This window comes from Mercenaria mercenaria, chromosome 18 (assembly GCF_021730395.1).
Source record: "Mercenaria mercenaria strain notata chromosome 18, MADL_Memer_1, whole genome shotgun sequence".
In the NCBI taxonomy this organism is placed as follows: domain Eukaryota; kingdom Metazoa; phylum Mollusca; class Bivalvia; order Venerida; family Veneridae; genus Mercenaria; species Mercenaria mercenaria.
The window spans coordinates 17848701-17865110 of NC_069378.1; the positions used below are offsets into that span (position 1 = coordinate 17848701).

The following is a 16410-nucleotide window of genomic DNA, read 5'->3' on the forward strand; positions in this document are numbered from 1 at the left end:
TTATATGTGCCATTTTCGACACGACAAACGTAATTATGGCTTCCTGGCGAATGTCGTCCCGCCAAACATCGCCCCTTCGAACGTGGTCTTTTCGCCTTCCAGCAACCATTTGTAATAAACAATGGTTAAATAGATCTTGGTTAAAATTAACCAGCGGTAAAAGTCCTGATAAAATTTGGTTAAGCAATTGTATAAACGCACCTTACCCGGTGGTAAGTTAACCAGATTTAGTATATTTTGACCCTTGGGTTAAAGTTACCAAATAATCCCACAATGCAATACAATCTGACGTAATTTTCCCGCACGAATGTCAGACAAACAAAAAAATGGCGTCGGAAAAGAGGTATCGTAGTAAACAAAATAAAAATGGCGTCGGAAAAGAGGTATCATAGTAAACAGTTTAGCCATCACGAAACAGGGGTACTGAAAGAGATGATGGAAATCAAGTATGGGTAACTCACAGCTAAACATTCAAATGGAGGTCCCAATCCCCAGACTAAGAAGAAAACTGACCAAATATGGGCTGATATCACGGAGACGGTGAACGCTGTTGGGAACTGCCCGAGGACGGTAACACACGTTAAGGAAAATGGAGGAACATGGTAGCCTACTAAATAAATAAATAAATATTATTATTTATATTTTGAATAAATTAAGAAATTAATATTCCTAGTCGACATGGTTTAAATGAAAGTCTGTGTTTCGACGTCAAAGAAACCCATTCAACAGGCTCAGTTTGATATTTTACGTTGGATATCGACCTTACGATATATTCATCTATTGAATCTAAAATTTATTTGGACTAGTACTTTTGTCCAAAGTTTTCTTTCGTAGAGCTAATTTCTATTTTGTAAAAAAAAAGTCTAGAAATAAAACATTGAAACATTTTTTTTTTTTGGAAGAAAATGTTTGTTTATTTGAAGATAAAGAAAGCTAAAGCTTATTACACAGCGGAACGGGTCAGCTTGGTCAAGTCTGGGGTGGACCAGCACTGCCAGAAATTTCACAGACGAAACAGGCTATAGTCAACTTTTTGAAGGAGAGTGCGTCATTCAGTGGGCATCCCTGGTGCCAATATAAGCGAAACCGTTTATACAAATTCAGTGAATGCAGGTTAGATTCATTTCGCGTGCCAATTTCACCCCTTTAATAAATCTGACATTTTTTACTTCAAAATTTTCTGTTGACCGGCTGTCACCACCCATTATTTTGATTTAAAATATAGGAAAACGCTTTGTAAATAATTGTCTTGTGTACCAGTAAATACAATCCATTCAGTTATTGAATATATCTAGACTCTCTAAAAAAAACTACAGTAACACTAGACCTAATTTAAAATAGAATTTATATTTATACATCCGATGTTATTCAGGAGCAGCAGCTCGTCTGTTAACATAATCAGAGATTTTCAGGGATAAAGCTGGAGAATAATAATTACAAAGAAAATCAAAACTTCCTTTTTATATCACGTGAAAACAATGAGGCTAAGTATAAATCTTGAGGATTGAATATTTTTTTTCGATTTTCTAGAGAACATATTATATATTTCCTGTTACTGTAAGGATAAATATTTATTTTCAGTTTCCATGGAGACCGGGACAGGTTTTACCATTTTCGTGTTCAGGCGTACATCGACTTAGACGTACAGATATGGAACGTTAAAGCTGTCTTAATTTTCACCCATCCGTTACAACAAGTCATTCTCTGCTTATTGGGTCTTTTGCCTATTATTGGGTCTTTTTAAACAACACATAGACCAAATATACATTTTACACCTTTCAGCTGACGAGACAGATAAGGAGTTAAGTGTTGATTAGGTGACGGTTAAAGACCTGCTCAAGTCCTACCTTTTAACCTTAAATTGTCATTGAAAAGGCATGAAAATCCTAATATGAACAGTGACCCTGTCAAAATAGAGTCTATTTTTAAATTATAAACAATTCTATATAAAATACCTGTTGTTTTGCGTGCTAAAGTGTGGCGCACGACCATTAACTGTTTACCTGTTGTAATCATGGGTTGCATACACACAATGGAATTTGAATAGCTGCGGAGTAGGGCTTTAAAGTTCCATCTACAAGTGGTTAAGGTGCTAGCAAGTCAAATCAGTCTGGCAATCTAAAGCATGTCTAATTTTATTGCTTACAGCAAAATCAATGATTGATACAAGAAATTAAGGTTGATTAACGTTATTTTATTACATATTAGTATTTTGATTGTGTAGATTAAGAGTTTGTAAAATAAAAATCTAAAAAGTATTTTTTGTTAAATTAGTTATAAAATATAATAAGCATGATTAACGTGAACCGACATAATATTTTGCTTTTGACTATTACAGGGCTTTCAGCTGGAACAAATGCACACAGTTCTAAATATTAACTTTCAAATGACTTAAACAATAAAATACTCTACTTTTTACAAATGACTAGTTCACAACAAGAAATGACATCAACTAAAACCTATAAGTGAATTTCCGCACTAGTCTGAATGTTACAAATCATTTTGTTTTCTAAGATGTTTTACAAATAAACAATTTTCAATGTCTGACAAGAATACCTTGGAAATAACACGCGACGCAAAGGTTACAACCTCCCGCACTAGCAGTGTAAAGTTCCAAAGTTTCATTATTGTACCATATTGGCCCAGGAATGTGAACTACTCCATTGAATTCATTGAAGAATTGAAGCCAAATTTGCATATCTTCGCGCATGTCCGTAGTTACGAGCTTTAAGAAGTGCGGCTTGTTCAACTCATGCATGGCCTGATAAAAACGCCATTGACATGACACGAAAACTAAATTTTGTTTTCATATGTGATGGCTTTATGATTTCGGTACAAGTTGTATTTACCATTGCGTTGTACTAGGAAACAATCAACATGTTTAAGATATCCATCACCAGGGCACAAAATTCAACAACACTACTAAAAGCATGTATTTAAGGTACTGAAGGTTTTTAAACGCTCTATTTTTCTTCCTCATTATTATAAACCTGACATTGACCATAATTTTGCTTATAACTTAAAGATTCAGTGAAAATGAACACAATTTCAAGAATATTGATTTTACATTCGAGGTATTTTTAGTACGAACACTTATTTCGAGTACAGAGGAGTACGAACGTATTAACTTAAAAAACATACATACATACTTCCCAGCACATGAATGAGATTTTTGAAAATCAAACAATCGCAAGCCATAAGCCATTTAATGCATTTACTGTTATCGAGCACCGAAGCCGGTTTCAAAATGGGGTGAACGGAGAGAAGCCAGTAAGTATATTGTTGGCTCTGTAGAAATGAGATCATTGCTTTTGGGGTTGGTAACTGATACAGCAAAATACTATGGAAGAGACTGCATATTTTATGCAACAAAAACAGATGTTATTATGGACGTAACAAGACGTATATGTTAGAGTTCCATCTAAGCAGTAATAAATGTCATCTTTTATATTCCCTTATTTGCTTTTGTGGAAAGACTCATAAATGTTTTTTATTTTCAAATCAACAAATACATCCACATACAATACATTGTTACTAAGGGTTTTGTACAAACATATCCAGTGAGTATGCATTCTTTATGCTGTTGCATACTTTTTTTGTTTGAATTTGAGTTCCACTGTACTTGTTCGGAACGGGGGTATGTTTTAAAGTTCCGAAGAACGAAGGTTTGCGTTCATATGAAAATACATGTATCTAATAGCAATGGTACAAACGCTAAGTGTACTGGGTGCATATGTCAAATAAATTTTATATCTTGTTAAACAATAAAAACTCTATTTTTTATTACAGATTTTGCTCAAAAGAAATGCACACAGACAGAAAGCAACCAAATTAATTGTGAGGACGTTGGTGAAGGTAAACAACTGTTTGATTAAGAAATAATATATCCCAGACAGTGATCTGTCGTTGAAAAAATTCATTGTTTGGAGTTTTGATGCGAAGGAATTATATATCGAGGGCGCAGCCCGAGTGAAATAATAATACGCATCTAAACGACAAACAATGGTGTTACCCAAGAGCAAATCACAGTTTGAGATATATTATTTCCATTCTAACACGTTACCAAGGATTTTAATGTGCACCTTAAAATCCTTCATTAACTGTAGGTCAGGATAAAAGTCATGCTAAAAAGAAAGACTATTGTATAGAGTAAGGAGAAAATATAGCCTGGTGTGTTAATTGAAATACCATGAATTTATTTTACAGGAGAATATAAATTCTTTAATTCGAGATTTTTATTCCCAGTTTCCATATAAGAAGAAAGGCATGCGTATGTCCACAGGCCTTTATTTCTAATGCACTAAAATCTTTTTTGGATATAATGATATAAAAACAATAATTTTAATATACGCTTAATCAATTGCTTGCCAGTCAGTTATCAAAAGTATTCCCCAGAGGTCCAACGTGCTCATGGATTTATTTTCATGTTTCAGCTTTAGCCTAGAAAACATTACTGTCATTTTTTTACACTCGCGGTAAATGGTGAGAGGTCTTCTGAAAATCTTCCTTTGCCCTAATATTACACTGATTTCCGTGAGCTATATACCTATACTACATAGTTGTGTATTATTTATCCGAGCGGTCTAGATAAAATACACTAATATCATAAAAAAGAAAAAGTATTAGAATGCAATAACACCAGAATGAAAGTACCTAAAGCGCAGTATATGTAATTTATTTTCCTATTGACTGCTTGTCCAATTGATTTTCGTAGCGAAATGCCTATAAATTGTCAACAACTATTATATAAATTTTCCCCAAGCTATCTGCTTAGTGATTTAAAAGAAACGATTGGAAAAAGATTAGCTTAAAAGTAATCAGAAGAATAATTAAAGATACTTGAAATGCCAAGAACTACAAAAATGTAACTAGAGTAAATAGTAAACCATAAACTTACAGCAAAATGCTTAACTAAAATAATCACCAGAATGTCACGACCCAGGTTTCTTTGACCAATAAAGACAAATAATGTCATCTGTTCTTTGTATGTATATCAGCCTAAAGTCCTGGTGCAACTGGTATAATAAGCAACAAAATACTCTTAAAATGTCACTAGAGTACTACGACCCGGGCCTCCGATGCCTTTCAATATATCTAGATAAACAATGCGTTTCTTTTGCTTTAAAATTGTCTACTTGGCACTGTTGTCCCAGAGTCCCAGCTTGACGAGTGCAACAAATAATTAATTTAATAATTAACTATTATCGATGCGTCTCCTTTGAATTCCAACTGCGAACTGAGAGTCATCTAAAATGAAGCCAAGTCCTTTGACTTGCTTCTTGAACTGCGCATGCGCCAACATACTTATCCAATGGAAGTTATTCTAGGAAATGCGTAGTGCTACTGAACATAACTATGTAAAACGTCCACTGATTGGATAAAAATACTTACTTTCATTTCTTATGAACGCCGTCCTGACATAGACTGATTATACATGTACGTATATATGCAAACAATAAGCATTTATTGATAACTATTAAATTAAAGCTTTCAACAACGAAAGTGCATCATCAACATAAGACTTATAAATGAATTATTGAAATATGAATGCAATCAATTCTTTCATTTACCCCAAATACGTACGAGAAGTGATTTTACAGCTCGTTTGCATGCGCTTGTTTTGTTTGCAAATGACGTAGCATAATAAAGGGAAAAGCACTACGTAGAACCTATCGAAAGCAGTTTTGTTTTGCTAAAGGACAACAGTTTTAAGGAACGATCTTATCATAGTATCAGAGACATTTTGTTACAGTTGAACAATAAATATTGTTAATAAATGTGATTACACATTTCAAGTATAAATATCATTTACAAGTTTATCTATGTGGATATATCTTGTTACAGAGGCAAAAGAAATAGAAAGTGAATGGCCGGTCGGTAAATATGCAATACCGATGTCACGTTACGGCTGTCCGGAATCATACGTACAAGGATGGCGTGAAGGTCATCTGTCAGTAAGATGGCGCAACCCGCACAAAGTTTATGTAGACAGCAGAGATTTCTTTGGTTTTTATGATATAACAGATGTAAGGATAAAAAGGACAAGAAACAGGATCATGTTTTCCGAACAATTCGAGAAAAACGGTTTTAAAATACATTTTTGTTACAAGTACAGAAACGACTCTTTGTTAGATGTTGGCATATGGCCAGATGGGAACTACAGTATTTACAGTACCAACAATTCATGCCCAGACGGTATAAACATAAATATATTTGTCAGCCTACTGTGCTTTCTAAGATGTCAAATATATTGCCTGTACTGAAACAAGAATAAGTTTTTATACGCCCGAAGGGATGTATTGTATGTTATACCCCCGGTGTCCGTCCATCCGTCAGTCCGTTATCAATTTCGTGTCCGCTCTGTAACTCTTGAACCTCTTGGAGGATTTCAAAGAAACTTAACACAAATGTTCACCACACTAAGACGACGTGCAGAGCGCATGGTTTGGATGTCTCGCTTCAAGGTCAAGGTCAAAGGGGCAAAGGTCATATGGGTGTGTTTCGTGTCCGCTCTGTAACTCTTGAACTGCTTGAAGGATTTCAAAGAAACTTGCCACAAATGTCCACCACACTGATACGACGTGCAGAGAGCTTGTTTTGGATGACTAGCTTCAAGGTCAAGGTCACGCTTAGGAGTGAAAGGTCATATATGACTTTGTCTTGTGTCCGCTCTGCAACTCTTGAACTGCTTAAAGGATTTCAAAGAAACTTGCCACAAATGTTCACCACACTGAGACGACGTGCAGAGAGCTTGTTTCGGATGACTAGCTTCAAGGTCAAGATCACACTTAGGAGTAAAAGGTCATATATGACTTTGCTGTGTCCGCTCTGTAACTCTTGAAGTGCTTGAAGGATTTCAAAGAGACTTGGCACAAATGTTCACCACACTGAGGCAACGTGCAGAGCGCATGTTTTGAATGACTCGCTTCAAGGTCAAGGTCACACTTAAGGGTCAACGGTCATATACGACTTTCCTTTGTGTATATTACTCTGCACTGCAGTGCTCTTGTTTTTATTTGACAGATTCTTTTTTTGTTCTCTTACAATAATTGTTTTTTGTATTACTTCCCTTTTTTGTTACTATAAATAGCTTATTTTGAAACTTTTTTATTATTGGCCGTAGGGAAAAACCGAGACCACTTTTCTGTAGTACAACATGGATGGTACATCCAATTTTTAGATGTATTTTGACCTGGTAAGAATTTATTTGTGGACTTAGAATCTTTTTTGGAATTTCTTCTTTTTGTTGTTCCTGTCCTTAGGGCTTCAACAGTCAAGTTCTTTAAATTTTGCTCCCATCCTGTGATGTAACCCTTCGGGCGTATATTGCCCCGCTTGGCGGCGCTCTTGTCTTTTTTTATGTTTTTGTTACCATGATATACATTCAAATACAGATACCAAGCAAATTATTTAAGAAATGTCTAATTCAAAGAAGACATTCCATAGCATTATGATAAGATGTAGCCATACATCTTTGATGCATATCGTTTTCTTCTCAATGTAATCAGTTTTAACACAAAAGGATTAATTCAATTTTAATGAGATTCGGGTCATACTTGTTCAATTTATTTAAGATTTCGAAAGTGATTTGCGGAATATTTCTCTACCCGAGGTCTCAAGATGGACTAAACATGGATATACACCTGACATTGAGATATTTAAAGGTGACCCAAGTAAGTTTACAACAATGTTTACCTGTGAAAACATTGTTGGATTTTAAATGTTTGTTATTCGAGCATATTTAATCATTATTAATAAGCAGGTTTTAAAATTTCTGGGAAAAATCTAATTATGACAATTGTCACCTAAATAGATTGGGCTATTTGACAACATCATTGTACCCCCCGACAACAAAGTTGTAAGGGGGGTATACTGGTTTCAGATTGTCTGTCTGTCCGTCTGTCTGTCTGTCTGTCCGTAGACACAATCTTATACGCACCATCTCTCCTCATCCCCTTGACACAATTTAATGAAACTTCACACAAGTGATCAGTAACAACAGTAGTTGTGCATGGGGCATACTAGGTTTCTTTCAGAATTTTTTTTTGCAGAGTTATGGGACTTTGCTTTTTGTTACTATACTATATACATAGACACAATCTTGTGCGCACCATCTCTCCTCATCCCCTTTAATGAAACTTCACACAAGTGATCATTAACAACAGTAGTTGTGCATGGGGCATGTTAGGTTCTTTCAACAATAAAAACTGCAGAGTTATGGGACTTTGTTTCTTTTTAACATACTATGTACATATAGTCTGCATATGCAATCTTGTGCGCGCCTAATCTTCCGAACCCTTGCACACAACTTAATGAAACTTTACACAAGTGATCAGTAACAACAGAAGTTGTGCATGGGGCATGTTAGGTTCTTTCAATGACAAAAATTGCAGAGTTATGGGACTTTGTTTCTTGTTAACATACTATGTACATACAGTCTGCATATGCAATCTTGTGCGCGCCTAATCTTCCGAACGCTTGCACACAATTTAATGAAACTTGACACAAGTGATCAGTACTAACCCTAGTTGTGCATGGTGCATGTTACGTTCTTTTAGATAAATATTCTGCATAGTTATGGGACTTTGTTTTTTGTTACTATACTGTATACATACAGTCTATATACATACAGTCCACATAATTATGCATTCTTGTTTGCGTCAAATTGCATTGTACTGTGTCAGTGCGTGCGGGGTGTACATTCATCACCTTTAGTGATAGCTCTAGTTTTATTTGCACACAATGTTTCAAGGTTTCTACATCACAGAGAATGTCGCTAATCGCTCGGAGATTAAACTAGCAATCTTTTTTATGCTCTAGATAAGCTCTAAATTAGCTGGCTTTGCCCTAATTTAGTTAAGATTGCTTAGTCGAATCTATGACTGGTACTCCATGAAGGCTTCTTAGATTTACTGTTGCGTATTTGAACCGCTTAAAACAGGGACAAACAAACAACCTACAGAAGATTTACTGGGACCCTTTTGTTTCTCCACAACCATGAATATACATATATACATAATTAAGAGAGTAAATATAATTTCAGCAACTGTACAAATAAAATTTTGTACTAAACCTACCGCTGTGTTTGCGATGGATGGTACTTTGTCATCTGAAAACATCGAATCAAGCGGACAATTTGCAGTTACAAACTGGATTGGGAACCAGTCACATTTTCTACTGATAAATGTATGTGAAATATGAAAAGAACTAAATTTTAATCTTAATATGATATGTTTTCCTTGACCGGAGTCTTTTAACTTAAGCTTAGTCTGTATTCCAACTTTTTCTTCAACTTCTTCAGAACTCTTGAATGGAACTCATTTCAGTTTGTACACCGGCTTATTTAGGAAATTTCGCTGGCCTGTTTAGCTTATTTCGTTTTCTCATACTAGCGCGTCATATCGAGATTTGTGAAATTTCAATGTGTTGCCTTTGCGGGAGTTTCAGCGCGACAAATTCAACAAAACTATTAGCGCCACACAACGAAACTTTGAGTACGAAAGTAAGAAAAGTTTTTTTCTTTTGTTTTTATAAGTGTGTTGGCGATAAATAGTTACTTTTGTGGTGGTGCGTGTAGGTGTTAACACAAAATAGAATGTTATTGCGCTGATTGTTACGTTCTGGCGCATGCGCCGCAAACTAAAGATTTTGCAATGGTATATTTTGTGTGCGCTAGAACGATAGAACGAAATATGCGCCCACACCAAAGCTATATAATGAACATGTACTAAATCAGCCGCTGTTAATTGAGCTGAAGCATCATCTAGTAATTTTGCAAGCGATCTCATACAAGACAATGCCAAGTTTAACGGGACAGGCCCCTTGCATGTAAGTAGATAAGCTCTTTATAGCTATTTCGTGTATTTTATGATAATTTATAATTATGAAACCATTGAGTATCAAATTATAACCAATAGTTGTATGCAATTACACTTCAAAAACAAAACTGGCAATGCTCTGGAAATAAGAAAAATAATACATGTATTATATTTTTATCGTTAATGTGTCCATTTAATACATATATCATATCAGTCTCCTACGTAGTGATCTGCCTTGCTGCTACTTTCTCACTGATCACTGCCAACACAACATTCACGTGACCTTAGTTCATCACGTCATGACCGTAAGTTCACACCCTATAAACGACTGTACTCCCCCTCTTCCTCTCGCGAGTGATCAAAACAATAAACAGACACACGGAAGGTAAGGAATCGTCTTGAAATTAATTATTTTGCTTTACATTTTATGCGTATTCAAGTTAAACGATAAGTCTAACATAAATATGTGTATATGGTTATATAATAGATGAAACTGACAGATAAAGTTTACAAAATGCTGCCAAAATGTTGACTGATCACACTCATTGCATGAAAATGTACTCGACGAAGTCACGAAACTGATGAATAACGCGTCAAATTGATTTGTAATCCAATGATCCATGATGTCTTCTGAAATAAGTATGCATACTCCATAAATATATATAAATGTTTCATGTCTGTTGCGTTTTTGAATGAATATAATTTTTAACTAGTCGGTGAAAAAAGAAAACATTCACTGTATGCCGACTTGCCAAGTTTTATATTTGATCTAAACGCGTATTTGCGAGTGACACTGTACTCCATTTTGCGACTACAGGAGGTGATTTATGTCCTTTAAAGGCGTAAATGAAATAAAAATGCATACAAAATTGTGTCTATTGATCAGTCTTCATGTATTTATTGTCATTTAATGTCGAATCCCTCGTGCTAGGCTTGTACTAATCCATTGGGGGTGTGCGGTGTGATCCGCTATTCTACTTAATTATATAATGAATTGAATGCTTCAGCGGCGTTTACATGCAAGTATTCAGTGTTGGTTTTACACACATATACAATCATAAAATACAGAATTAGAAACTGAAAGTATACTACTATGTCATGCAAGAAATTAACTAGCGATTCCCTATGGAAATCACGCAAAGAAATGTAATCTGACGATTTCAAAATATCAATGAGATGAGACAGGAGGGGACTAAAAGTTCACCCCCGTCTGTCTGTCCGTCTTCCAACAAAATGATCCTCTGATTTTCTTAAAACTTTTGCACTTGCAAGTATCTTGCGAATGGGCGTATAAATAGAAAACGATAACGAAAACATTATCGGAAAAGTCGATTAAGTCTTTATTAGTAATTCAGGGATTACTTCATGGTAAATAAGTCAACAAGATTCAAAAGTAGTACAACATTGTTTTTTGTCACGGATAATGGTTTCACTACCCGATTCATCTTTTCTGAATAATAACATAAACATTTTATCGTTACAATTACCGTGCGCGAGTAGTACAGCCGTCGTGGTTACTACCTGTCAGGATTTAACCGTTATTTCTCATGTTCGAAATAATTTACATCTGACAGTGATAACGCTTGCACATGCCGGTAATCCGTCATTGCGGATTTTCATGAAGATATAATCATAAATATGGCCTCTAGATTGTAAACAAGCTTTACATTTGATTGACCTGCTGACATAGTTTTTGGCCCCATTTGACCCTTATAAGAACTTGACCTTTAGATCATTAACATTAAAATTCTGACTAAATTTCATTAAGATAAGGTCATAAATGTGGCCTCTAGAGAGTTAACTAGTTTTTCCTTTGATTTGACCTGATGACCTTGTTTTGACCCCACATGACCCAGATTCGAACTTGACCTAAAGATCATCAAGGTAGAAATTCTGACTAAGATTCATGAAGATACAGTCATGAATATGACCTCTACAGTGTTAACAGCTTTTTCATCTCATGTTTTGACCTGGTGACCTAGTTTTTGATCCTACGTGATCCAGATTCAAATATGACCTAGAGGACATCAAGAAAAACATTCGGATTAAATTTCACAGGGATATTGCCATGAATATGGCCTCTAGAGTGTGAACAAGCTTTTCCTTCAATTTGACCTGGTGACCTGGTTTTTGACCTCAGATGACCCAATATCAAACTCATCCAAAATTTTATTGAAGTAACATTCTGATCAAGTTCCATAAAGATTGGGCCAAAATTGTGACCACCTAAAGAGTGTTAACAAGCTTTTCCTTTGATTTGATCTGATGACATAGTTTTTGACCCCTATAACACAGAAACTAACATGGCGTAAAAATCTTAAAGATTAACATTCTGACCAAGTTTCATTAAGATACGGTCATAAATGTGGCCTCTAGAATGTTAACTAGATTTTCATTCGATTTTAGGCTCCACATGACCCAGATTTAAACTTGACCTAAAGATCATCAAGCTTAACTTTCTGACCAAGATTTATGAAGATACAGTCATAAGTGTGGCCTCAAGAGTGTTAATAAGGTTTTCCTATGATGTTAAACCTGGTTACCTAGTTCTTTTATCCCACTTGACCCAGATTTGATCTTAGCCTAAAGAGCATCAAGATTAACATTCTGACTAAGTTTCATAGAGATATTGTCATAATTATGGCCTCTCGAGAGTTAACAAGCTATTCCTTTCATTATGTCTTGTGACCTAAGTTTTGGACCCACCTGACTCAGATTTAAACGTCACCTATAGATTATCAAGATTAATATTCTGACAAAGTTTGAATACGATATGCTCCTATCCCATATACCACCCTCCTTCAAACTTTGTTTGCAGGTTTCTCATTATAAAGAAATACTACAGGAGCTCAGAAAACGCCGATATTTTATACATAAATCAGTCGCAAACAAGCATACAGTCATTTTCCGAAAGTCGCAAGCACTTGTATAGTACTAAAGCAAGCATGCATACAGTCAGGTAATCTCACCGAATATTTTTTCATTGAAGGTTATAAACAAATTCGAGATTTTAGCAACGATTTTATTTTATTTTACCAAACTAGTATTGTTTCTTTATCCATGAGACAGTGGAATTGACATGTAGGTCATTCTTCAAGCAAGAAAATATGTACTTTTGACGCCGACAATGTACAATTTATGGACAAAGTCAGTGATCAATCGAGTTTTTTTTTTGCTATAATTTTACCTGTAATAAGACTTACACATTATATAAAGAAACAAATCATCAGCTTCAAATAAAATATAAATACACATACCTTCAAAGCAAATCAGTCACTTTCAAATGCTGTTTTTCAACTTTTAGCTGTCAGTTTATTGTTTTGATCACTCAGAAGAGGAAGAGGCAGAGTACAGTCGTTCATAGGGTTTGAAGTTAAATGACGGACGAAACTCCGAAACGGGTCCCCTTTAATTGTTTTCTTTGTTATAGAAAGAGACAATATAATTTTAGTGGAAAAATTGCCAGAACTAATGATGGTAAATTTTTTGAAAACATTGGGAAAAAAATAACGAAATATTAAGATAAATTAATGATGTCTAACATGTCAAATATGATTCAATTTAAGAATCACGATGAAGGTTTATGTACAGCTATAGCAAACACTTGGGTCGTAGAAGAGACTGTCTATATCGGGCAAGACTTGAATGGAACACGTACATGGACACCAGCAAACATGACGAGGTTTCAGACATGGTGTTTTTATGAAGCAATCAAATATTCTGACTTAAAAGAAGGTATTTCTACTAATAATGTGACATGTATCAATTTCAAAACTTGCAGAGATAGACATTACAAAGTATAACATTTTCTCTGTTAAAAAAGGATTCCTACAGGAGAACATCACAATGTCTTATAGTTTAGAACAGACGGCAAAACCTTTTACATGTAAAATTATCAATCATTTTTTATGTTGACATATTACAGTAGTTGACTCGGTTTTCTTCTAATAACTTTTCACCTTCAAAGCGTGACAAAAAAGACTGTTAGTAGAGCCGATACAACCTCAGACAACAACAGTGTTTTTACACCGCGATGTGTTATTAAACGGATCGATACAAACTGCAGACAACAACCGTGTTTTTACACCGCGATGTGTTATTAAACGGCGTTGTAGGGTTGTCCGTTCGCTGACATTTGGCATTTTTCTTTCTAGGTTCTTAGTTTTAAACTGTACGTTATGCTGCTTTCAACTTTACATAACGGCGAAGTACTTGCAGAGAAATATCTCTATGGTTTTAGGGCCTGTAAGTCAAAGTGAAGGGTATCGGAATTCAGCTTCTTTTATCCTTTTATTAGAGATTTTCAACTCACTTCGACGCGGACTGCGGACTGCATACTTACAGTAGAGGTTTTCTCAAAATATATAAAGGTTCGCAAAAAAAGATAATTCAACATGGCTGTACAGCATTTGTGAATTACACGATCTTTTAATTTCAAGGTTTCGTCAAGAAATGCACAAAGAAAAAAGGAATAGTTATGAAATAAATAAAAGCTTGGGTTAGGCAACTTGTCATGGGAAGTTATCTCATGATACCAAAGACATGTGTGAAGTCTGAAAGCATTTGGCTTGGTAGTTTCTGAGAGACCTGATACTTGCAAATCTTTTATCTTAAATTCTTAGTTAGGAATGGAAAAACTGTGACAAAATTAAAACTACCGTTATGTAACTTATCCTGGAAGGCCATCTAATGACGCCAATGACATGTGTGAAGTTTAAGAGCATTTGGCTTTGTAGTTGTTGAGAAACCTGCTTACATGCAAAACATTTGTGACGCAGTCGCCGACGTCGACGTCGACGCCGACGAAGATGTGATTGTAAAAACACTTCTTTATGGAAAAAAAATCAGATAGTCTAACTGAAAAAATAAACTTTTAAAAACACACAAACCGTGTGTGCTATGTGAATAGATATTGTGAGTGATGTTAACCTGTTTGCAACTCTTTTATAAACTGTCATTTTTAAACATAAAAATATGTTAATCGTTTGCCCCTATATTTTTTATATAAGTGTTTGTATTTCTTCCAAATTACAATTTGCACATTGTTATTGTGCAGTCAAAGACCCTTTGGAATTTTCAATTTAATCAGTTATAATCACATATAATTCACCGCATGTCTGGTGCAAATAATGTTTTTCATTAAATATATGTTTATGATTATAAATATATGTTAATGATTATAAGAGATAAAATATTTACATATTTTACAACAATTACAGATACTAATTTGGCAGGTAATCTCGTATTTTGCTAGTTTTGATGTAATGGATTTATGATATAAATTCCTTTTATTTCTTCTTTTTTTTCAGATGACGTGCATGAACTGCGAGCAAAATGTGTGTTCAATGGTACATATTTAAAAAAAAAACATTTTGTTTTGGGTTATAAGACTTGTAACGAGAAATGCCCGCAATATTTGGGGCGGCGATTTTAGGTGCACAATACAAATGTGCAAAAATGACTCAGTGTTCTAACGACGCAAGAATGCTTATATTATTTTCATATTGCCGTTCAAAACGAAATATAATTATTACGTTAGAAATAAAGTTAATGCTTATGATAATTTGAGTTTAAGCGAGAAAAACTAACTAATGCAGAGACAGAACCTACAATTTTGAACGATAGACATTGATACAGAAATAAAATCTAGAAATTTATTTTTAAGTCCTTGAAATACCCAAAAATGCTTTTACAATGTGAAATTTATGATAGTTTTGTTAATATTTAATTTAAAGTTGTGATCTGCAAAGAATGGCAACTCGAGCCTTAGGCTAGTACTAATAAGCAGAGATATCTATTACTTTACTTCCCTTGGAAAATGAAAACGGTTTAAGATACAATATCATAACTTTTTGCATAGCGAAAACATTTAGGATTTATTCATATGTGTTTGATTTGCCGTTTAAAATCTACTTCCTATGATTTTGTCAGTTGGCTTACGGTAAAAAGTTTACAAGCTGAAAATAGAATGAAATACCAGTAAGTATTTTACAGTTTTGCTTGCATCAAAATGTCACAATAGAAGCACTTTTTTAACACCGAACAAATATCATTAGTAAAGATGCAGTTATAGAACTGAAAATAGAATGAAATACCAGTAAGTATTTTACAGTTTTGCTTGCATCAAAATGTCACAATAGAAACACTTTTGTAACACCGAACAAATATCATTAGTAAAGATGCAGTTATAGAACTGAAAATAGAATGAAATACCAGTAAGTATTTTACAGTTTTGCTTGCATCAAAATGTCACAATAGAAACACTTTTGTAACACCGAACAAATATCATTAGTAAAGATGCAGTTATAGAACTGAAAATAAAATGAAATACCAGTAAGTATTTTACAGTTTTGCTTGTATCAAAATGTAACAATAATAGCACTTTTATAACACCGAACAAGTATCATTAGTAAAGGTGCAGTTATAGAACTGAAAATAAAATGAAATACCAGTAACTATTTTAAGTTTTGCTTGCATCAAAATGTCACAATAATAGCACTTTTGTAACACCGAACAAGTATCATTAGTAAATGTGCAATTGTATTGATCTCTGTTTTCTTAAAATAACCAAATATTTTAAATACACCATCAT

At 34.4% G+C, this 16410-nt stretch overlaps 1 protein-coding gene across 1 annotated transcript in view; it reads left to right on the forward strand.

Annotated features, from left to right (window-relative positions):
• The first annotated feature begins 366 nt into the window (after nucleotides 1-366).
• The window catches only part of LOC123537998 (uncharacterized), a 162150-nt gene continuing 146106 nt past the window's right edge, over nucleotides 367-16410 (forward strand). The window contains exons 1-6 of the mRNA XM_053529685.1: nucleotides 367-452; nucleotides 952-1113; nucleotides 3026-3120; nucleotides 3790-3855; nucleotides 5845-6026; nucleotides 13385-13553. Of these exons, the coding sequence (XP_053385660.1) occupies nucleotides 367-452; nucleotides 952-1113; nucleotides 3026-3120; nucleotides 3790-3855; nucleotides 5845-6026; nucleotides 13385-13553 (760 nt within the window). The remainder of the gene's footprint in view (nucleotides 453-951; nucleotides 1114-3025; nucleotides 3121-3789; nucleotides 3856-5844; nucleotides 6027-13384; nucleotides 13554-16410) is intronic.